The 25,068-nt window shown below is 50.9% G+C and overlaps 1 protein-coding gene across 1 annotated transcript in view; it reads left to right on the top strand.

The window, feature by feature from the left end:
- Window positions 1–14,553: 14,553 nt before the first annotated feature.
- The window catches only part of rtn4rl1b (reticulon 4 receptor-like 1b), a 64,683-nt gene continuing 54,168 nt past the window's right edge, over window positions 14,554–25,068 (top strand). The window contains exon 1 of the mRNA XM_038814605.1: window positions 14,554–15,178. Coding sequence (XP_038670533.1) covers window positions 15,166–15,178 — 13 coding nt within the window. The 5' untranslated portion in view covers window positions 14,554–15,165. The remainder of the gene's footprint in view (window positions 15,179–25,068) is intronic.

Genomic DNA, 25,068 nt, shown 5'->3' with positions numbered 1-25,068 from the left:
ATTAATTTTCATCAGATCCCAGAGCCAGCGTGAATGCTTAGAACTACAGATTCGTTTGAGGGCCCCTACTCTCAGCCTGCAACTTAACATCGACAAAAGAGATGCTTACTCCCCTAACATCCAATTAGAGTGTGATTACAGGTGTAGGTTTCTCCAGATCACTGTCCATCTCCTCTTCGGTCCCACCTCATCTACTACTGAAACCCTCATCCTTGTCACGATGTTACGATCCCAGCTGATATTGACCAGATAGATTCCAAAGCCAACCCTGGCTTGACAGATTGTAACATTTATCTTTTATTCTAGAGACGTGAATGAACAGAATCGCAGGACCGCCAATTCACCTTTTTTTTAAAGCGAGTTGGCGCAGTGGTTAGCACTGCTGCCTTAAGGCTCTGAGGACCCGGGTTCGATCCCAGCCCCGGGTCACTGCCCATGTGGAGTTTGCACATTCTCCCCTTGCCTGCGTGGGTCTCACCCCCACAACCTAAAAAGATATGCAGGAGAGGAGAATTGTCTATGCTAATTGCCCCTTAATTGGAAAAAAGAAGAATTGTGTACTCTATTGATTGATTGATATTTATTGTCACTTGTACCGAAGTACAATGAAAAGTATTTTTCTGCGGCCAAAGGGAACATACACAGTACGTACATCATAGACAAAAGAATAATCAACAGGGAACATTGACAAATAGCGATTGGTTACAGTGCGAAACAAGGGCCAAACAAGAGCAGCATAGGGTGTCGTGAAGAGTGTTCTTTCAGGGAACAGATCAGTCCGAGGAACAGTCATTGAGGAGTCTGGCAGCTGTGGGGAAGAAGCTGTTCCTATGTCTGGATGTGCAGGTCTTCAGACTTCTAAAAAAAATGTTTTAATTAACGTTTTTAAAATAAACTTAATAGTACCCAATTCTTTTTTCCCAATTAAGGAACAATATAGTGTGGCCAATCCACCTACCCTGCACATCTTCTTGGGCTCTGGGAGTGAGACCCACGCAGACACGGGGAGAATGTGCAAACTCCACACAGACAGTGACCCGGGGCCGGGATCGAACCTGGGTCCTCGGTGCCGTGAGGTAATGGTGCTAACCACTGTGCCAGCCTCCAATTAACTTTTAACCAAAAACTAAAACAATTATTAGACGTCAAAAGATTGACTATAATACATTACTCCTTCACCTCAGCTATATCATTATACATGTACACAGATTTATAAGATTTATAACACAAGTTGCAAAATATATCTACACACTAATGTACTTGGTACAGACACAGTCCAATTAAAATCAAAAGGTCAGACACACCAGACTCTGAAACCAAGTGACAGATCCCACCCAATATAACTTTGGTGGGTCTCTCATCAAATCCTCCCAGGTGCCTATCACACTGTGAGCCAACTGGTCTCCCTGGAATCTGAATTCCACATGAGTGCTTCTAAACTCCAGTCACAAAAAACACATTTGGAAATCTTCTCCCAAACAACATTTTCTCTCGGAGTCCTTCACCGAGGATCCACTTCCAGAATTTTAACCTCTCCTTTCAGTACTCCTCTGCTTTGGATTGGCACGCGCATTCAAGCTTCCACACGATCTCTCAGATATCCAACCAGGCCAATAGAACACAACTGTTTCACAGGCTGTACTAGGATGTCACCAAACTTTTGATTTACCCCTGATGTCTGGCTTCTCACTTTAAATCTGGGTCGTGCTGCTGTCTCATTAACTCAGAGCACTTTCTCTGGGTTTTACTTCAACTTCGCCCAACACGACCTTGTCCAACTTCTTGTTCTTTGTTCCTTTAACTAACCAGTCTGCCTGAGACACAGGGCGGGATTCTTCGAAAACCGGTGGGGCGGGCAACTCCGGAACGAAGGAGTGGCGTGAACCACTCCAGCGTTGGTGCGGAATTCTCCACACGTTCAGGGGCTAGGCCAGCACCGGACTGGTTTGCGACGCGCCAACCGGCGCTGAAGGGCCTCCGCCGGCCGGCGCGAGTTGGCACAAGCACTGGAGCGCCAGCATGTGCTGGCGCCATCCCAGCGCATGCACAAGGGGGGGGTTCACCTTCACGCCGGCCATCGGGGACTGCTACACCGGCCGGCATGGAGGAATAGAGTGCCCCTCGGCGCAGGCCCACCCGCGGATAGGTGGGCTCCGATCGCAGGACAGGCCACCGTGTGTGCACCCCCCCTGGGCCAGATCCCCCCCGTGCCCCCCCCCCCCCCAAGGACCCTGGAGGCCGCCCGCAGACTCGGATCCCGCCGGTAAATACCTACCTTAATTTACGCCGGCGGGACGGGCCTAAAACGGGTGGCCGCTCGGCCCATCGCGGGCCGGAGAATTCAGACGGCCCTGGGGCCCATTGCATCGCGCCGGTCCTCGCCATTCTCCGAGGCGGGTGGCGCGATTCACGTCCGATGGATTTTTGGGGGGGGCCGCAGAATTCGGCGGCCAGCGGAGGCGGGATTCATGCCGACCGCCCATCCTTTTTGTTCCAACTCCCTGGTTTCTTTTGTTTATTTGGGAAGTCTACTTTCTCCCAGCTCCCTGTTCCTGTCCAGCTCCTCCTGGTTCCAGCTTAAAAAAAAAAAATCACAATTTATTTATAACTTAGGGTGGCCCCTGGTTGCTGAGCAACAACCGAGTTTTCCTTTAAACCTTGTTTGCTTTCCTGTCATAAACTCTCATGATCATGTAGACATCTGAAACCAAACTGAAGTAATTAACCCTTTCAAATACAGAACCACAAAATTAAACTTCCTTAAAGCTTTGTCTTTTTCTAATTTGCACAAATACAAATGGAGATTAATTATAAATACCTCTTTTTCCTGACACTTAAAACAAATTCCAATTAAGGAGCAATTTAGCGTGGCCAATCCGCCTACCCTGTGCATCATTTGGGTTGTGGGGGTGAGACCCAGGCACACGGAGAGAATGTGCAAAACTTCACTCGGACAACAACCCAGGGCCGGGATCGAACCCAGATCCTTGGGTCGTGAGGCAGCAGTGCTAACCACTACACCACCATGTCACCCTTCCTGACACCCATTACCTTCAGACTTGACTATTCCAATAATCCGCAGACATGGGCTCCTATACTCCACACTTCCTAAACTTCAGCCCTTCCGAACCTCTGCTGCCCATGCCCTAACTCGTATCAAACTCTGTTCACCCATCACCCCTATGAAAACTGACCTACATTAGGTTAAGATCGGGCATCCTTGTTTCTAAATCCCTCCATGACCTTGAGCCTCCCTATCTCTGCCACACCCTCCAGCCTTAAAACACCCCTCCAGGATACTCGTGCACCTCCAATTCTGACTTCTCACCATTGGTGGTCTTGCCTTCAGCTGGCTGGCTCCCAAGAACAACAATTACGCCCTAACCTCTGTCTTCGCCTTAAAATCTTCGACCTAGCTTTTTGATTGCCTCTCCTTATGTCTCATCATGTGACCTAGTGTCAAATTTATTTTCGGGTACCCCTGTGATGTTTTACTACATGCAAGATGCAGTGTCGCTGTTGCTGTGCAATGCGGGCAGATTATGGGTAATGCATTAGCTGTCTTCTTAAAGTCACGAGGTATCCAATTCAACAGCGTTTGGTTTTGTATTGTAGGTGGCCACCAATGAGCTGAATGCTCTACCCACGGACTGTTACATTCTGGTGCTTGGCCGGTCTGAATAAATGCACTAGAGAACATCTAGTCCGTGACTAGTTAAATGTTTATTGTTAAACAATAATGTGGGTTCGATAACCAGGGGAAATGATGAAAAACTAACTGTCATAAATTATCTTAGAGCTGTTGTGCAATTGCGACTATCCACTAGGGCGACTATCTCCAGACTCCCCAAGGTAACAGTGGCACGTGGTTGCTCTCTGCTGCCACCTGCTGGCTGGAGGTCGTATACATTACTATTTGCATGATGGCTTATGCATATCATCACACGTGCGAGCTGAAACAGATCACTCCTGTGCTGAAAGGGAGGCTTTTGCTGCCTAGATCTATTCGTCCAATGTGCTTCCGATACTGTGGTGAGCTGCTGCGCCCTCTACAGCTTCGGACTTCAGGAGAGGGCCTGAAAATTGGGATCCCTGGAAAAGAGAAAAGAGTCGGAGCTGAACATCCCAGGAGAGGGACGTGTACAGTAGGAGGGTAGAGCAGAGTAACGCATGACTGCAGGGGGCTACAAGGAAAACGTAGCACAGAGACTACCACTGGCATCTGATTAGATTGTTACTGTGGAATGGCGATAACAAGGATGATCCACACAATTTATATTCATAACCCTTCAGAACACTCTATTCATCATTAAAAGACAAAAGTCCCATGTGAGACCCAAATTGACAAAAAAAATTCAATTTCTATTGCAACTTTGTGCATTCAACAAAAAACACAGAAACATCACGGCCAATTCTTCAGAAAATAAAAATAACTCAATGGGGTTGAGGAACAAGGGCATCCCAGAATATTGATGAACAAATCATTAAAAGCAGAACCACAGGTCAGAAAAGCTATTACAAATACTAACAGAGTGCTGGGATTTATTTCCAGGGGTATGGAATTCAAAAGGACTATAGTTATGTTAAGCCTGTATAGCCCCCCCCAGTAACTGTGCACGGCTCCATACTATGAAAAGGCGATGGGGGGGAGGGCAGTGTGAACCTAGGTGCAGGAGTAGTGTCCCTACCTCTGGCTCAGGGATGTACTTCTGAGGCTGCACAAGGCTCTAGTCAGGCCCCATTTGGAGTATTGTCAACAGTTTTTGGCCCCGTATCTAAGGAAGGATGTGCTGGCCTTGGAAAGGGTCCAGAGGGTTTCCCAAGAATGATCCCCGGAATGAAGAGCTTGTCATTTGAGGAACGGTTGAGGGTTCTGGGTCTGTATCCGTTGGGAGTTTAGAAGGATGAGGGGGGATCTTATTGAAACTTACAGGATACTGCGAGGCCTGGATAGAGTGGACGTGGAGAGGATGTTTCCACTTGTAGGAAAAACTAGAACCAGAGCACACAATCTCAGACTAAAGGGACGATCCTTTAATACAGAGATGAGGAGGAATTATTTAAGCCAGAGGGTGGTGAATCTATGATCTGCCCACTGTAAACCAACGCCACGGGTCATATGGGTGCCCCCCCCCGGCCATCCTTCCTAGGTACCCTCTGGCCCCAGTGACTCGTCAGTAGGATGGGCGCGCTCCAGCACGACCAGCGCCATCTTGTTGGCTGGGATGAGGGTGTGTGGGGAGTGGAGTGCTAATATGTGGCTGCAGCTAGTCAGCCTCTCGAGTGTCAACCCTGGCGAATCTGACACTGGACCATTGGAATCGATCATGTTCCACGTGGCGCCAGTGCTAGCCCCTCAATGGTTGGTGAATTGGTCCAGGTGCGGCGCCAGTTTTGCTGTCGTAGAACTCCACGTATCCAACCCTGGCGTCAACACTTAGTCTCAGGAACGGAGAATCCGGCTCCATATTCCTGTTTCCTCCCGAAACCCCTCGATGCCATTAAAATCTAAAGAAAATCTCTTCCTTGAATGCAGTCAGTGACTTGGCCTCCACAACCTTCTGTGGTAGAGACTTCCACGGGTTCATTACCCTTTGAAGGAAGAATATTTTCTTCAGCTCAGTCCTAAATGCCCGTCTCCTGAAACCGGGTCCCTGGCTCGAGATTCCCCAACCAGGGAAAAGATCCTCCCTGAATCTCGTCTGTCCAGCCCCGTACAGCCGTAGGGAGAGATTGGACAGTTGGTGGCTTTTATCTTTAGAAAGGAAAAGTCTCAGAGGAGGACTTTGAGCCTTTGAAACTATGAATGGCTAGGATAGTTAGGGAGAGAAAGCCTCCATTTGTGGGAGCATCCAAAAGTAGAGGGCTATAAAAACAAGACGGATACTCCAATTGGGAAATGAGATGATGTTTCTTCATCTGTTTGAGAGCGGTTTGACTGTGGATGGGAAGTGGATGAGATAAACAAATGGACAAGGTTCAAACAGGAACTGGAGTCAAGGCTCATGGATGGAGCTAAGGTGCAGTTCAGCCAACATCTCACTCAATGGCGGTGGAGCCTCAAAGGACCACCTCCCTTCACTACATTCCGATGCCATGCCAACAGAGCCGCGTGCAGTTACGGGGCTGTTTAGCTACGGGGCTGTTTAGCTCACTGGGCTAAATCGCTGGCTTTGAAAGCAGACCAAGGCAGGCCAGCAGCACAGTTCAATTCCCGTAACAGCCTCCCCGAACAGGCGCCGGACTGTGGCGACTAGGGGCTTTTCACAGTAACTTCATTTGAAGCCTACTCGTGACAATAAGCGATTTTCATTCATTTTTTCAGTTACTAGTCCTTCTAGGCTCCCCTCTCTGACGCTACCACAAAGGAGGACAGTGGACTCTGACGCCAGCCCTGCCATCTGCTGCACATTTCCAGAGAGGCTTTGAAGTGTCTTGCTATGAGTTTGATGGTCTGGCAGCATCCTTCCATTCACAGCATGTCTGCTGAGATCATCACCTACACACTTCCAAAGTCAGGGGCTGATGTTTCCCTATCCTCTCTGCTCAGGAACATCCTTCTCCACTTGCAATACCTCTTCCTCGTGTATTGTCCATCACCCAGTGTCCACTCCTGACCTGGACTACCTTTACTGCCGAGATGGTTCAAAGAGGAATATACCAGATTTTTCCCCTCCAATTGGGCCTGGGTTGTTACCTGGCTTTTCCCCGGCCGCAGGAGATCACATGGTTTCAGGTTGGGTGGGGAATTGTGACACATAGGATTACATCGGAGGGCAGCACGGTGGCGCAGTGGGTTAGCCCTGCTGCCTCACTGCGCCGAGGTCCCAGGTTCGATCCCGGCTCTGGGTCACTGTCCATGTGGAGTTTGCACATTCTCCCCATGTTTGTGTGGGTTTCACCCCCCACAACCCAAAGATGTGCAGGGTAGGTGGATTGAACACACAAAATTGCCCCTTAATTGGAAAAAAATGAATTGAGTACACTAAATTTTTTTTTTTTAAAGGATTACATCGGCGATGCGGCCCAGAAACTGGTGTTCCCATTCTCCCCTCATTTCGACTTTGCTTATCTAAATCTATCATGGCAATCCTCTATTTCCTGCTTCTTTAGCTTTCCCTTAAATGCATCCAAACCATTCACCTGAACCATTCCCTGTGGTAGCGGGTTCCACATTATCATCACTCTCTAGGGCAGCACAGTGGGTTAGCACTGCTGCCTACGGCGCTGAGGACCCTGGTTCGATCCCGGCCTCGGGTCACTGTCCATGTGGAGTTTGCACATTCTCCCCGTGTCTGCGTGGGTCTCACCCCCACAACCCAAAGATGTGCAAGCTAGGTGGATTGGCCAGGCTAAATTGCCTCTTAATTGGAAGAAAAAATAATTGGGTACTGTAAATTTATTTATTTTTAAATCACCGCTCTCTGGGTGGAGGTTTCTTCTGAATTCCCTGTTGAATTTCTGAGTGACTGTCTTATATGAAAAATGAAATGAAAATGAAAATCGCTTATTGTCACAGGTAGGCTTCAAATGAAGTTACTGTGAAAAGCCCCTAGTCGCCACATTCCGGCGCCTGTTCGGGGAGGCTGGCACGGGATGCCCTCTGTTTACGCTCTTCTCCACAATTCCCTCCCCCATCATCCCCCCTGCCAATTGGGATGCGCCTTGGATGCTTGACACAAAGGCCAAATGTACATTTAATGTAGTTTGTGGCAAACCGTTGCCATTCGACCACTAGATGTCCCTAGCTATTGTTTTGCAACCTCTGCCCTTGTGTATTTACAAGGTCTGAACTGCTACTCTCATTAATATTTAGTGTCGTTCCAGAATCTATTTAATCTGCTATTAGTCATGCAGCAGTTCAGAAACTCAAATTTGGAACGAGGAGAGATGCAAACTCGCAGCCCAGCCACATCAATCCAATCGCTGTTTCCCGGTAACAGTAATTCTATGTTTAGAACCATCACTGTTAACCCCGAGGGCAGTGAACACTACAACAACAACTTATTGTTGTGTGGTGCCTTTAATGGATAGAATCGTCACAAGGCTCAACTTGGAAGCGTTATAAAAACAAAATGTGATACAGAGTCTCAAAAGGGAATATTGGGTCAGGTGGCCAAAACCTTGGTCAGATAGGTAGGTTTTGAAGGGAGGTTTTAAAGAATGGTCAAATACTTGGCAAATGCAGTATAATGTGGGTAAATGTGAGGTTATCCACTTTGGTGGCAAATGCAGGAAGGCAGATTATTTTCTGAATGGTGGCAGTTTAGGAAAAACGGAAGAGCAACGAGACCTGGGTGCCGTGGTGGAATAGTTTCTGAAGATTGGCATGCAGGTACAGCAGGCGGTGAGGGTTGGCATGCAGGTACAGCAGGCAGTGAAGGTTGGCATGCAGGTACAGCAGGCGGTGAGGGTTGGCATGCAGGTACAGCAGGCAGTGAAGGTTGGCATGCAGGTACAGCAGGCGGTGAAGGTTGGCATGCAGGTACAGCAGGCGGTGAGGGTTGGCATGCAGGTACAGCAGGCAGTGAAGGTTGGCATGCAGGTACAGCAGGCAGTGAAGGTTGGCATGCAGGTACAGCAGGCGGTGAAGGTTGGCATGCAGGTACAGCAGGCGGTGAGGGTTGGCATGCAGGTACAGCAGGCAGTGAGGGTTGGCATGCAGGTACAGCAGGCAGTGAAGGTTGGCATGCAGGTACAGCAGGCGGTGAAGGTTGGCATGCAGGTACAGCAGGCGGTGAGGGTTGGCATGCAGGTACAGCAGGCAGTGAGGGTTGGCATGCAGGTACAGCAGGCAGTGAAGGTTGGCATGCAGGTACAGCAAGCGGTGAAGGTTGGCATGCAGGTACAGCAGGCAGTGAGGGTTGGCATGCAGGTACAGCAGGCAGCGAGGAAAGCCAATGGCATGTTGGCCTTCATAGCGAGAGGGTTTGAGTATCGGAGTAGGGATGTCTTGCTGCAGTTTTTCAGGGCCTTGATGAGGCCACACCTTGAGTATGGTGAGCAGTTTTGGTCTCCTAGTTTGATGAAGGCTATTCTTGCTCTTGAGGGTGTCCAGCGAAGGTTCACCAGACAATGCCTGGGATGGCAGGACTGAGAAAGACTGGATCGACTGGGCTTGTACTCACTGGAGCTTAGAAGAATGAGAGGGGATCTCATAGAAACATATAAAATCCTGATGGGATGGGACAGGCTAGATGTGGGAAGAATGTTCCCAATGTTGGGGATGCCCAGAACTAAGGCTCACAGCCTAAGAATAAGGGGGAAGCCATTCAAGACTGAGATGAGGAAGAACTTTGTCTCTCAGAGAGTTGTGAACTTGTGGAATTCTCCACCACAGAAAGCTGTTGGGGCCGGTTTGTTGGATATATTCAAGAGGGAGCTGGGCGTGGCCCTTGCGGCTAAAGGGGTCGAGGGGTATGGAGAGAAAGTTGGAGTGGGATACGGCATTCGCATGATCAGCCATGATCATATTGAATGGCGGAGCAGGTTCAAAGGGCCGAACGGCCTCCTCCTGCTTCTGTCTTCTATGTTTCTATGCTTAAAGGAGGAGAATGAGGCGGAGAGGTGTAGGGAGGCAATTGCAGAGTTTGAAGGCGTGACCGCCAATGGTCAAGCAGTTCAAATCAACGGGGCTCAAGAAGCCAGAATTAGAAAAGCACAAATATCTCAGAGGGGCTGGAGGAGACTACAGAGATAGAGAGGGACAAAACCATGGGAGGGATTTGAAAACGGGGATGAGAATTTTAAAATCAAGGTGTTGCTTGACTGGGAGCCAGTGTGGATCAGCGAATAAGGGGTGATAGGAGAAATAGGACTGGGTGCGTGTTGCAGTACAGGTGGCGCAGTTTTGGATGGCAGCACAGTAGCATTGTGGATAGCACAATCGCTTCACAGCTCCAGGGTCCCAGATTCGATTCCTGGCTTGGGTCACTGTCTGTGCGGAGTCAGCACATCCTCCCCGTGCGTGTGTGGGTTTTCTCCGGGTGCTCCAGTTTCCTCCCACAGTCCAAAGATGTGCAGGTAGGTGGATTGGCCATGATAAATTGCCCGTAGTGTCCAAAATTGCCCTTAGTGTTGGGTGGGGTTACTGGGTTATGGGGATAGGGTGGAGTTGTTGACCTTGGGTAGGGTGCTCTTTCCAAGAGCCGGTGCAGACTCGATGGGCTGAATGGCCTCCTTCTGCACTGTAAATTCTATAAAAAATTCTATCTCTGGTTTACACAGGGTGGCTCAGTGGTTAGCACTGCTGCCTCATGGCGCTGAGGACCCGGGTTCAATTGTGGCGTGAAGTCATCGTCCATGTGGAGTTTGCACATTCTCCCCGTGTCTGCGTGGATCTCACCCCACCACCCAAAGATGTGCAGGGTAGGTGCCCATGCTAAATTGATTTGATTGATTGATTTTTTAAAAATGTTTTTATTCTCCATTTTCACATTTTCCTCCAAAATTCACACCCCACCCAAAAACAGTAAACGGTAACAAATACAAAGTCAATCCCCTTAACAATAACAACGATCCCATCCTCCCAGCACCCCAAACAACGGCCCACCTGTCAATATATGCATCCAATAAAACAAACCCTCCCCCAGGCGGAAACAAAAAACAAAGGAGAAAAAGAAAAAGGGGTCCGGGACCGCCCATGGTCACCCTAGAGTTCACCCCCCCCGCCCCCCCCCCCCCCACACTCAACGCCGTCCAACCTCTGAAAGAGTACCGTACGTGACACCCAAGAGTTGTAAACCCCCCCCCCCCTCCAACTCCTCCCGCCCACTGCCTCTTGTAAAACTCCTCCCCCCAACCTCGGTTCCTTCCCCTCAACTTTCCACCCCGGCTAGACCACTCGGACCCCGTTCTGCCCGGGTCCCTTACCCCTTGCTCGGCCCCAGGAAAGCCCAGAAATCCCCTTTTAGCACACACACCCCGCATATCCACCTGCACCCCAAAGAGCCCTCACTTCGAGTGCAAGTCCAAATATATACACCATTGGTTCCTTTAGCCCATACACCCGCACGCAGTGAAACAAAAAAGAAGAAACAAAAAAGAAGAAATAACAGTCCTGAGGTTACATCGGCACATGGCCATTTCTCAATTTCTCAGTTCTGCCACAGTCCTTCTGCTTTCGCAAACTCCTCCGCTGCTTCCGCTGTTCCAAAATAAAAGTCCTTGAGCTTATAAGTCACCCTCAGCTTCACTGGATATACAATGCCACACTGCACCTTGCTAATGTACAGTGCCCTCTTCACCCGGTTGAAAGCAGCCCGCCTTCTCGCCAACTCCACCGTAAAGTCCTGGTATACACGTATACCAGCTCCAGCCCACTGCACCACCTGCTTCTGCTTGGCCCAGCACAGGGTCTTCTCCTTCACACAGTACCTACGAAAGCACAAATTCACTACTGTTGGCGGCTCACCAGCCTTTGGTACAGGCCTCCCCGACCGATGAGCCCGATCCAGTTCATATCGGGAGGGATCCTCCCCCTGCCCCAATAGTTTCGCCAGCATAGCGGCAAAATACTCCGTCGGCCTCGGCCCTTCAACTCCTTCGGGCAGCCCCACAATCCTCAAATTCTGTCGCATGGATCTGTTTTCCAGATCTTCCAATTTTCCTCGCAAATCCTTGTTCACCTCCATCACCTTCTCCATCTCCTTCCCCATGGAGGTAAGTTGATCACCGTGCTGCGCTGCCGTCTCCTCCACTTCCTTCAGCGCCTCACCTTGCGCCCGCACCTCTGCCACTGCACTCGCCACCGCCGTCGTCACCGGGGAAATCGCCTCCTCCACTAGCACACCCAAAACCTCCCTCATCTCCTTCCTCATCACCTCCAGGTGTTTTGTAAACTGCCTTTTGAATTCTGCAGCCATCACCGTGGTTATTTCTTCAGTCGTAGGCAATGCGGCCTCCCCTGGTGCTCCAGCCTCCTTTTCCCCTGGTGACCCCGTGGTGACCTCTCCACTCCCCGAATGGGCCCTCAGCTGCTTTTTTAACGGCCGTTTTCTTACTGACCCTTGACATCTTCTTCTGCTGTGCCTCCTCTGAGCCTTTGATGCCTCCGTGGACCTTGGGACCGGGCTTGAAGCCCCGAAAATGCCGTTCCCGAACGGGAGCCCTCCGTTGCGCGGCTTCCTCCCACCCGCCGTCACCGGAAGTCGTTTTGATTGATTGATTGACTGATATTTATTGTCACGTGTACCGAAGTACAGTGAAAAGTATTTTTCTGCGGCCAAGGGAACGTACACGGTATGTACATAGTAGACAAAAGAATAATCGACAGAGAGCATTGACAAATGATACATCAACAAATAGTGATTCGTTACAGTGTTGAACAAGGGCTAAACAAGAGCAGCATAGGGCATGAATAGTGTTCTTACAGGGAACAGATCAGTCCGAGGGAGAGTCGTTGAGGAGTCTAGTAGCTGTGGGGAAGAAGCTGTTCATAGATCTGGATGTGCAGGTAAAAGGGGCTGGTTTAGCACAGTGGGCTAAATAGCTGGCTTATAAAGCAGACCAAGGCCAGCAGCGGGGGTTCAATTCCCGTACCAGCCTCCCCGAACAGGTGCCGGAATGTGGCGACTAGGGGCTTTTCACAGTAACTTCATTTGAAGCCTACTTGTGACAATAAGCGATTTTCATTTCATTTCATTTTCAGACTTCTGTATCTTCTGCCTGATGGAAGGATCTGGGAGAGGGCAAAGCCTGGGTGTGAGGTTGCCCCTTAATTGGAAAAAAATAATTGGGTACTCTAAATATATTATAAAAAGTTTACAGAGGGCAGAATGTGGGAAACCAGGCAGGGGTACATTGGAATAGTCAAGTCTAAAGGCAATAAAGGCGTGAATGAAGGTTCCATCAGCAGATGAACTGAAATAGGGTCAACATCGACTGATGTTACAGAGGTATAAACAGGCGACCCCTGTGATGGCATGAGAATGTGATATAGAAGCTCAGCTTGGGGTCAAACTTCAAGTCTGCAAGAGGCCGGGAGTGTTCATTAGGGGGAAGGATGTTATCAGGTCATGATGTCCATACGATCACCTACAATACGTTCATGGATGGCCAGGGCCCTGTTCACAGATGAAAATGAAATGAAATGAAAATCGCTTATTGTCACGCGTAGGCTTCAAATGAAGTTACTGTGAAAAGCCCCCAGTCGCCACATTCCGGCGCCTGTTCGGGGAGGCTGTTACAGGAATCGAACCATGCTGCTGGCCTGCCTTGGTCTGCTTTAAAAGCCAGTGATTTAACCCAGTGTGCTAAACCAGCCAACCTGGATGAATATGCATAGAGCGGTAAAAGATGTTCTGCTGACAGTGTCCACAGGGTTAGCAGTGGGAGGAGTGGGTTAGACTTCGAGAGAGGGTTGGCAGTGGACACGTTGGGCAGGGGGGATTGACAAGAGGGCGGGAAGGGGTAATTGGGCTCCTTGATGAGCCAGTGGGAGGATGCCAAGAAGCTGTAAACCTATCCAATGGAGAGTGAATCTGGGACAGCAAGACAGCAGGGGAGCAGGAATGCCGAGGAGCATTGAATAGTTGGAGTAGGGAATTGGCAGGGCCGAGCACACAAGAGGATGGGTGGGCTCTGGGAGGGCTGAAGAGGAAAGACGTTTCTTTCAAAAGAGCAAAAAGTGGAAATGGAGCGATGGGCTTGGGTCAAAAGCCAAGATGGGCCTGAGAATGGACCTGGGGAAACACAATGATGTCGAAAACAGGACTGTGGCCACCCCTAGTCAGCTTCAGACAACTTTCTCAACTTTCTTTGCCTAAATCGGCAATGATGGAATCACACACAGTTCTTCTCTCCCAGTTTGAGGGCAGCTTTCTGAGGGCAATCCGCTAACATTCCTCAATTGCTGCAGCCAGGTTGGGATAAAGTGTAGATGGTGCAGAATGTTACAAGTGGTGCAGGTGGGGGAGTGGGGCGCAGCCCCCCCCCCCCCCCTCTCCCTCTCCTGCCCTCTCTTCATTGATCTGTCAGGAATTGTAACAATCTCTTTATTTGCTTCTGAAATGAAAATGAAATGAAAATCGCTTATTGTCACGAGTAGGCTTCAAATGAAGTTACTGTGAAAAGCCCCTAGTCGCCACATTCCGGCGCCTGTTCGGGGAGGCTAGTACGGGAATCGAACCGCGCTGCTGGCCTGCCTTGGTCTGCTTTCAAAGCCAGCGATTTAGCCCTGTGCTAAGCCCTGGGGGAGGGGGAGGCTCTGGCCAGGGGTGGGGAGGGGCTCTGGCCAGAGGTGGGAGAGGTCTGGCCAGGGGTGGGGGTGGGCTCTGGCCAGGGGTGGGAGGGATCTAGCCAGGTTGGGGGGGGGGGGGGGTCTGGCCAGGGGTGGGGGTGGGCTCTGGCCAGGGGTGGGGAGGGGCTCTGGCCAGAGGTGGGAGAGGTCTGGCCAGGGGTGGGGGTGGGCTCTGGCCAGGGGTGGGAGGGGTCTGGCCAGGGGGTGGGGGGGAACAGTGTGGGCACAGTGGGAGAGATGTGTGTGCTGCTGTGTGTTTCTATGAAGCAGACGTGTCCATTCCTCCTGACAAGCACGTCAGGCTAACCCCCCCCCCTCCCTCCACTCTCCTTCTCCTTTCCCACCTCCCCAGTCTCAATCCAACATTTCCACATTGGACACACACCGTTCCAACGCCTGCTCCCAGCCGCTTTCAAACACAATTCTATGTGTTTTCGTTTTTTTGAGGGGGGGGCAGAAAAGAAATAAGAGGGAGAAAATTGCCCCCCCCCCCCCGTAACAACCCCTCCCCACTCCAACCCTCTTGCCTCCTTGTCCCTCCTTCTGTTAACCTGACAACAACACCCACCCTCCCTCTCCCTCCCTCTCTCCGCCCCACGCCCGGTCACAGCCCCTCTGTACAGCCGGGCTCGGTGCGTCTCCTCTCGGCTGCAGCTCCCGGCTCCAGTCCGCTCTCCTCCTCCTCTTCCCTCTCTTTCCATCCCTCTCTCCTTCTCTCCCTCCCTCCTCTCTCTCTCTCTCTCTTCCTCCTTCTCTCGCTGTCTCTCTCTCTCCCCCCTTTTTATTTTAATTGAATGCTCCCAGGATGCGGACGAGCTGCTCCAGGATATCTGTGCAACAATCCAGCCTTCTCCCGGATCATTGCTAGTTCCAGGTGATTTATTCTGTGAAGCGCCAACTTTTGCTGGGGTTGGTCAGGGACGAAAATGAGCAGGAAAGGTAAGTTGCATTTTACATTGGTTTGCTTGGGGAGGGGCTGTTTTTTTTTGGGGGGGGGGGATTAATGCAATGTGGGGTGGGGGTAAAATCCAGACAGGGTGATGGATTTTTAAATTTGCAGTGATTCCCCCCCCCCCCAAAAAAAACCTTTTCTTCTCCCCCTCCCCATATCCACACACACACAGGATTCAGTGCATAAAATATTCATATATGTAATACGTAACATTTATTAAATATAGCTAGGATCGCCGCAATGCGAGCTTTTTTTCCCCCCTTAAAGATTGCACGGAATTTAGATCTGAGCTTCTTTTAAGAGGCAGAATGCGGACTTTTAATATAAGTTTTCTGGCTTGTTTGAGATGCTATTTGCTGGCTGGTTGCTAATTGAGAGCGCCCGGAAAACGCTGTCTCTCTCTGCCTGTCGTGTGGATGAGTTTTTTAAAAATAGAGAATTTCTCCTCTCCCTGTTCAACCCCCCCCCCCCCCCCCCATGGTTTCAGGATTGCATTGTCAGATCTCAGATGGGGTGGGGGGTGGGGGTTTAAAAAGAGGGGGGAAGGAGGGGGAGCCCTGACATTCCCATTCAAGGGGAGGGGGGAGGAATGTACCCTGACATTCCCATTCAAGGGGAGGAATGTACCCTGACATTCCCGTTCTACCTTCACCTTAAGACTGACAGAGATACAGCTCTGGCTTGAAGCTAACGATGAAAAGAACCGGCTATTCTTTTAGTATTTATGTGTGTTTATATATAGCTCATTGTTCTTTGGCATCTGGCTCACTTTTTTTTAAAGGGGAGGATAAGGGAGGGGAGTGGGGGTAGGGGGGGGGGTCTTTGGGTTTGAAAGTATTCAATTTCTAACTTCCCAGTTATTCCCCCCCCCCCCCCCCACCCATCTCTGAATCAAGGTGTCACCTCCCCATCAGCAAGCGTGTGTGTGTCTGTTTCAAAAATGTTACTCCAATGTTGCAGCTTTTGTTGATGTTGTCTTGTCGCCTGGGACTCTGATCCGCTCTTCTCCTGGTTAGCGAGCGCCTTCAGTGGTTACACTGCTCCGAGAGGGGGATTCAGACGGATGAAAGTTGCTCTGTGCCGGGGGGTAGGGGTGGTTGGGGGGGGGGGGGGGGGGTTTGTCAACACTCCCTGTTTGCCACCCCCCCCCCCCCCCCAACAACCCAGAACACGTTGCAAGCCTCCCAATGCAAAGGATCCAGGCCAGTGTGCAGATGGTAACAATGAATGATTCCATAAATAAATTAATTAATAAATAAATGCGCCGTTAACCCAAATACCAGCTGCCCCCTCCGCCGATTAGCGAGTGGTGGGAGAGGAGAGAGGTCTTTTTTTGTTGTTGTTTTGTTTCTATTTAAACGCCGCGGAGTGAGGCCCTTCGGCCCGTCCTGGCTGTTCTGGCCCTCCTTTCCCAAATTAAAAAGAAACATCGGTGGAGTGCTGGTGATTTGCGAGGGGGAGGAGGAGTGGTGGGTGGGGGGGGGGGGGGGGTGATCGCTTCGTTTTATGTTGATTAACTGTACAAAGTTAAACATAAGTTTGTGTTCCATATTAGCGGCACTGGTATGTCAGTTTGGGAGGGTGGTAAATGCGATAGTGGCACCCCCCCCCCCCCAGTGTCTCAGCCCCCCCCCCCAGTATATCAGCCCCCCCCCAGTATCTCAGCCCCCCAGTATCTCAGCCCTCCCAGTATCTCAGCCCTCCCCCCCCCCAGTATCTCAGCCCCCCCCAGTATCTCAGCCCCCCCAGTATCTCAGCCCCCCCAGTATCTCAGCCCCCCCAGTATCTCAGCCCTCCCAGTATCTCAGCCCTCCCCCCAGTATCTCAGCCCCCCCAGTATCTCAGCCCTCCCCCCCAGTATCTCAGCCCCCCCCAGCATCTCAGCCCCCCAGTATCTCAGCCCTCCCCAGTATCTCAGCCCTCCCAGTATCTCAGCCCTCCCCCCCAGTATCTCAGCCCCCCCCCAGTATCTCAGCCCCCCCAGTATCTTAGCCCCCCCAGTATCTCAGCCCCCCCAGTTTCTCAGCCCTCCCCCCCAGTATCTCAGCCCCTCCCAGTATCTCAGCCCCCCCCCCCCAGTATCTCAGCCCCCCAGTATTTCAGCACCCCCCCCCCAGTATCTCAGCCCCCCCCCCCAGTATCTCAGCCCCCCCCCCCCAGTATCTCAGCCCCCCCCCCCCCCCCAGTATCTCAGCCCCCCCCCCCCCCCCCAGTATCTCAGCCCAAAATGTCACTGCAAGCTGCTGGGGGATTCAGTCATCCAGTTTTATTGGTACTTTTGGATAAAGGGTACATATATATATATGGATATATGTACACATAGACACACATATATATATGTATAGGTCATATTGTATTTAAAATGCAACGTTAAATTTAAGAGGGGCATCTACGCCCCCCCCCCCCCCCCCCCCCCCCCCCAGTTCAAAAGGAGAGGCTCCTTCAACGTGACTAATCGGTTTTGGAAATGCGTTGAGTATCGATTTGTGTCGCCAGCACCTCCCTTTCTGCTCCTCACTCGGGTTCAAAGCGAAGACTGGGTGACACTGGATTCGGGCTCAGCATCAGGCTCCCCCAGGGGGTGGGGGGGGGGGGGGGGGGGGCAGCGACCCGGGTGCCCTCCCCTCAGAGGGTAAACCTTCCGGAGGACCCTGACCTCATTTTCAACCACCCCTGTTCCTCTCCCAGAGGTTTCCAGCTGTTTTGTTCAGCGTTTCTCCACACACATACTCACACTCACTCACTCACACATACACACTCACACACATACACACTCACTCACTCACACACACACTCACTCACTCACACACACATACACACTCACTCACTCATACACACACTCACACACACATACACACTCACTCACACATACACACACTCACACACTCACTCACTCACACACACACTCACACACACACTCACTCACACACTCACTCACACACTCACTCACACACTCACTCACACACACTCACTCACACATACACTCACTTACAAACACACTCACTCACACACTCATTCACACTCACTCACTCACACACACACACATACACACTCATTCATACATACACACACACACTCACTCACTCACACACACACTCTCACACACAGACACTCACTCACACACATACACACACACATACACACTCACTCACACACACTGACTCACTCACACTCACACACACTGACTCACACACACTGACTCACACTCACACACACTGACTCACACACTCTGACTCACACACTCACACTCACTCACTCCCACTGACTCACACACACATTCACTCACTCACACACACACACTCAGTCACACTCACTCAAACACTCACTCACACACTCATTCACACTCACTCACACACACACACACTCACTCACACACACACTCACTCACACACACTCACTCACAACACACTCACTCACACACACTCACTCACACATACACTCACTCACAAACACACTCACTCACAAACACACTCACTCACACTCACACACAGACACACTCATTCGTTCACACGCGCTCCTTTAGTCAAGTTTGTAAAAGATAAAGGAGGGATTTTACACTGCAGTGTGTAATGCCATGATCTAAACAAAAAAACACCAATCTCTGTAAGGTGCTTCTAAACCTGTGATAATGTCAAATGGGACGGCTTCCAGTTATCTGGTCAAAAGTAAATCTTGTTAAGGAGCAGCAGCGTAAATGCCGTCTGTATAAATGCAATATTGTAGATGCTGAGACAGATATGGGCGAGGTTCATCACTGCTCCTCCGAGAGACACAACCTCACTCCTACCCACCCCGAGCAGCGACCGAGGCTGAATTAAAACCAAACCCACACTGATCATGAATCGGATCTAAATCGGCACACACATACACACAAACACATAGAGCGAATCAGTAAATGAGTGCAAGTTTGAAGTGTTAAACCCCGAGAAATCCAGCAGCCGTTATCCTCTCAATAACTGCAACCCAGTCATATCAATAAACAAATGTCCAACAATTTAAAATCTGGTGAGGCGTAAATCCTGAGGCGGGAGAGGAGCTGCCTCTGAGGCTGAGGGGCGGTGGTTGAGGCAGTGGAGGGAGGTCCTGATTATGTAAACAGGCACGCCGCTAAATTCAGCCACTTTCCAATGTTATCAGAAAAACAACAGAGCTTGAATCATGGACCTGTATCTCATTACCAAACCTCTTTTGTTCTCGGTGTATGTATCACACTGATCAGGCTATTTATTATGGAGCGCTTCCTTAGATTCCTGGTTAATGGCTGGGATTTTCTGTTTTGATGTCCTGTTGTGGCCCAAGTCTTGAATGGATAGATGCTGGTTATTGCAACACACAAATGAGAGAGGGTGAAAAGTGCTGGTGATTCTCCCGGGAACAATGGAGAACAAAAGAGGGCTCAGTTGGCTGGGCAGCTGGTTTGTGATGCGATGGGGGGGGGGGGGGGGGGGTGGGTTTCATGCCCCTACCGGCTGAGGTTATTCATGAAGACCCCATCCTGGCTTCTCAACCTTGCCCCTTGCCCTGAGGCATGGCGATCCTCAGCGAGCAGCTCTCCTCCTCAAATGCACTATTAATAACCTCACTGGATGGAACGTGGGGTATCTTGTGAAGAGCGGGGGTATCTTAACATAAGGAATAGGAATAGCCATTTGGCCCCTCAACCCTACTCCACCAAAGAACAAAGAAAAGTACAGCACAGGAACAGGCCCTTCGGCCCTCCAAGCCTGTGCCGACCACGCTGCCCGTCTAAACTAAAATCTTCTACACTTCCTGGGTCCGTATTGCAATTGGGCAGCACGGTAGCATTGTGGATAGCACAATCGCTTCACAGTTCCAGGGTCCCAGGTTCGATTCCGACTTGGGTCACTGTCTGTGCGGAGTCTGCACTTCCTTCCCGTGTGTGCGTGGGTTTCCTCCGGGTGCTCCGGTTTCCTCCCACAGTCCAAAGATGTGCGGGTTAGGTGGATTGGCCATGATAAATTGCCCTTAGTGTCCAAAATTGCCCTTAGTGTTGGGTGGGGTTACTGGGTTATTGGGATAGGGTGGAGGTGTTGACCTTGGGTAGGGGGTAGGGTGCTCTTTCCAAGAGCCGGTGCAGACTCGATGGGCAGAATGGCCTCCTTCTGCACTGTAAATTCTATGTAATTCTATGTATCCCTCTATTCCCATCCTATTCATGTATTTGTCAAGATGCCCCTTAAATGTCACTATCGTCCCTGCTTCCACCACCTCCTCTGGCAGCGAATTCCAGGCACCCACTACCCTCTGTGTAAAAACCTTGCCTCGGACATCTTCTCTAAACCTTGTCCCTCACACCTTAAACCTATGCCCCCTAGTAATTGACCCCTCTACCCTGGGAAAAAGCCTCTGACTGTCCACTCTGTCTACGTCCCTCATAATTTTGTAGACTTCTATCAGGTCGCCCCTCAACCTCCGTTGTTCCAGTGAGAACAAACCGAGTTTATTCAACCGCTCCTCATAGCTAATGCCCTCCATACCAGGCAACATCCTGGTAAATCTCTTCTACACCCTCTCTAAAGCCGCCACATCCTTCTGTTACTGTGGCGACCAGAATTGAACACTATACTCCAAGTGTGGCCTAACTAAGGTTCTATACAGCTGCAACATGACTTGCCAATTCTTATACTCAATGCCCCGGCCAATGAAGGCAAGCATGCTGTATGCCTTCTTGACTACCTTCTCCACCTGTGTTGCCCCTTTCAGTGACCTTTGGACCTGTACACCTAGATCTCTGACTGTCAATACTTTTGAATACCATTTAATATCATCATGGATAATCTATCTCAATTCCACCTCGTCACATATCCTCCAGTTCCCTTAGTACCAAAAACATCTATCTGTCTCAATCTTGAATATATTCAATGACTGAGCACAAGAATCCTCCAAGGCAGAGAATTCCAAAAACCCATAACCTTCGAGTGAAGACTTTGCTCCTCATCTCAAACCTAAATGGCCTGAAACTGTGTTGCCTGTGACCTCAACTCACCAGTCGGGGAAAATATCAACCTCTGGTCATAGGACAAGCCCAGAAATCAGTTTTGTAAGGTGTGAGGAATAGTGGGGTATGAGGGAGGGTGAGGGTAATGGTGTGTGTGAGGGATAGTGGGGTATGAGGGACAATGAGGGTAACAGTGTGTGTGAGGGATAGTGGGGTATGAGGGAGGGTGAGGGTAACAGTGTGTGTGAGGGTTAGTGAGGTATGAGGGACAGTGAGGGTAACTGTGAAGATTAGTGGGGATAAAGGTGTGTGTGAGGGTTAGTGGGGTATGAGGTAGGGTGAGGGTAACAGTGTGTCTGAGGGTTAGTGGGGTATGAGGGACAATGAGGGTAACGGTGTGTGTGAGGGATAGTGAGGTATGAGGGAGGGTGAGGGTAACAGTGTGTGTGAGGGTTAGTGGGGTATGAGGGAGGGTGAGGGTAACAGTGTGTGTGAGGGATAGTGGGGTATGAGGGAGGGTGAGGGTAACAGTGTGTGTGAGGGTTAGTGGGGTATTAATGGTGGTGAGGGTAACGGTGTGTGTGAGGGTTAGTGGGGTTTGAGGGAGGGTGAGGGTAACAGTGTGTGTGAGGGATAGTGGGGTATGAGGGATGGTGAGGGTAATGGTGTGTGTGAGGGTTAGTGGGGTATTAATGGTGGTGAGGGTAACGGTGTGTGTGAGGGTTAGTGGGGTATGAGGGAGGGTGAGGGTAACTGTGAGGGATAGTGAGGTATGAGGAAGTGTTGAGGGTAACGGTGTGTGTGAGGGTTAGTGGGGTATGAGGGAGGGTGAGGGTAACAGTGTGTCTGAGGGTTAGTGGGGTATTAATGGTGGTGAGGGTAACAGTGTGTGTGAGGGATAGTGAGGTATGAGGGAGGGTGAGGGTAACGGTGTGTGTGAGGGTTAGTGGGGTATTAATGGTGGTGAGGGTTACGGTGTGTGTGAGGGATAGTGAGGTATGAGGGAGGGTGAGGGTAACGGTGTGTGTGAGGGTTAGTGGGGTATTAATGGTGGTGAGGGTAACGGTGTGTGTGAGGGATAGTGGGGTATGAGGGAGGGTGAGGGTAACTGTGAGGGATAGTGAGGTATGAGGAAGTGTTGAGGGTAACGGTGTGTGTGAGGGTTAGTGGGGTATGAGGGAGGGTGAGGGTAACAGTGTGTCTGAGGGTTAGTGGGGTATTAATGGTGGTGAGGGTAACGGAGTGTGTGAGGGATAGTGGGGTGTGAGGGAGGGTGAGGGTAACGGAGTGTGTGAGGGATAGTGGGGTGTGAGGGAGGGTGAGGGTAACGGAGTGTGTGAGGGTTAGTGGGGTTTGAGGGAGGGTGAGGGTAACAGTGTGTGTGAGGGATAGTGAGGTATGAGGGAGGGTGAGGGTAACGGAGTGTGTGAGGGTTAGTGGGGTTTGAGGGAGGGTGAGGGTAACAGTGTGTGTGAGGGATAGTGAGGTATGAGGGAGGGTGAGGGTAACTGTGAGGGTTAGTGGGGTATTAATGGTGGTGAGGGTAACGGTGTGTGTGAGGGTTAGTGGGGTATTAATGGTGGTGAGGGTAACAGTGTGTGTGAGGGTTAGTGGGGTATTAATGGTGGTGAGGGTTACGGTGTGTGTGAGGGTTAGTGGGGTATGAGGGAGGGTGAGGGTAACGGTGTGTGTGAGGGTTAGTGGGGTATGAGGGAGGGTGAGGGTAACGGTGTGTGTGAGGGTTAGTGGGGTATGAGGGAGGGTGAGGGTAACAGTGTGTGTGAGGGATAGTGGGGTATTAATGGTGGTGAGGGTAACGGTGTGTGTGAGGGATAGTGGGGTATGAGGGAGGGTGAGGGTAACCGTGAGGGATAGTGAGGTATGAGGGACAGTGAGGGTAACGGTGTGTGTGAGGGATAGTGAGGTATGAGGGAGGGTGAGGGTAACGGTGTGTGTGAGGGATAGTGAGGTATGAGGGAGGGTGAGGGTAACGGTGTGTGTGAGGGATAGTGAGGTATGAGGGAGGGTGAGGGTAACGGTGTGTGTGAGGGATAGTGGGGTATTAATGGTGGTGAGGGTAACGGTGTGTGTGAGGGTTAGTGGGGTATTAATGGTGGTGAGGGTAACGGTGTGTGTGAAGGAGGGACACAGTGGGGGTTGCTGAATGTGTTGATACCAGCCGGATGTAAGGGATGAATGAGCTGTGTTAAATTATGTAATAATAGTGGGTATGCTGGATGACGGAATGTTTTGAAGATACTATAACAGAGCAGAGTGTTCAGACCATAGATGTAAAATCCATTAGGTAGAGTGCCATCATTCTGATCTCTCTGAACTATTAGATATTGTATAATGTAATAGATTGTGTCGAATGGATTAAGTGGTGTGTGATGTTGTTGTCTATGGTGTTATGGAGCCCAATCTGGCGCCGTTGAGCTATTTGTCGCTCTTCTAGCCCCTCAGCTATTACAAACTCTACATGTACATCACTCTTCATCCTTGCTAAGTCCTGTTGGAATTTCGTGGGGATGGAGGTTTCGATTCTTTCACATTGTTACTGGGCATCTTCAATCAGAACAGGGAGATACACACACAGATTTCAATCGCAGAGACTTTTTAATGTCGCCCACAATGTTTTATTAGAGTGCTCTGGATGGCGACCGGATTTAAACAGAGCATGTGGACTCGCTGAAACTGGCATTGCTGAAGTTCCAGTTCCTCATCGCCATCACAAAACTTACATTGTGTTGAAGCAAAAGGAATTTCGACGGACGCTTGTTAGTCAGTCAGTGGCTCGGGTTCAATACTGTTGCAGATGGTAACACCTGACGGGCCATTCCCTTCCATTGAATGTTGTTGCAAATTTTAACTCTCAGCTGTGGGCGCCTGCATTCGGCGCCAGTGTGAGAGTTTGTGCCAGCACTCGCTCCCAGCCTGGGCAACAGGAGGACTGGAGAGTGGGCGCAGTTCAACGCAGGATGGGCTGTGCGGGCAGAATGATCCCCCCACATTGAGCAGTGGTGGTGGCTGGGTGGGTGCTCGGGTGTGTGGGTGTGTGTATAGAGGGAGGGAGCTGGGGGAAGGTCAGGAAGGTGTGGGCAGTAACATCATTCCTGTCTGACCAAAGGAAGCAATGGCTAAAGTGGGACGCGCAGGCTGAACAAGAGACAAATAACAATCAACTCACGCACACTGGAACATTTATGTCGACAATTACTGCCTTTGAAATTTGGTATTCTTGCGTCTGTCCTGAAAGCATTCGACTCAGAGTTTCGACAAAATGCCTTTTACCTCCCGGCAGCAATAAAGATATTCGCTGTATGTAAGAATACAACGTACACAATAGTTGGTGTCACTAACTCGCTGACTTGGAATGATGTGCATTTTGAGATCAGTGGCACTGTGACAATGCTTGCTGCACAATGGGATTGTTATCTTCACTGATAGAGAGAGGGACAGAAACAGGTTTCCCACACAGGGTGGCGCCTCTCTGCCCTTTGTTGTTATGGGGGGGGGGGATGCTGCGGGGGGGGGGGGGGGGATGCGGCGGGGGGGGAGATGCGGCGGGGGGGGGATGCTGCGGGGGGGGGGGGATGCTGCGGGGGGGGGATGCTGCGGGGGGGGGATGCTGCGGGGGGGGGGAGGGATGCTGCGGGGGGGGATGCTGCGGGGGGGGGATGCTGCGGGGGGGAGGGGAGGCTGCGGGGGGGGATGCTGCGGAGGGGGATGCTGCGGGGGGGGGGATGCTGCGGGGGGGATGCTGCGGGGGGGAGGGGAGGCTGCGGGGGGGGATGCTGCGGGGGGGATGCTGCGGGGGGGGGATGCGGGGGGAGGGGGGGATGCTGCGGGGGGGAGGGGGGATGCTGCGGGGGGAGGGGATGCTGCGGGGGAGGGGGGGATGCTGCGGGGGGGGATGCT

This window comes from Scyliorhinus canicula, chromosome 12 (assembly GCF_902713615.1).
Source record: "Scyliorhinus canicula chromosome 12, sScyCan1.1, whole genome shotgun sequence".
In the NCBI taxonomy this organism is placed as follows: Eukaryota; Metazoa; Chordata; class Chondrichthyes; order Carcharhiniformes; family Scyliorhinidae; genus Scyliorhinus; species Scyliorhinus canicula.
The sequence above is the reverse complement of the archived record's forward strand: the minus strand, read 5'-3'. Positions and strand labels throughout refer to the sequence as shown.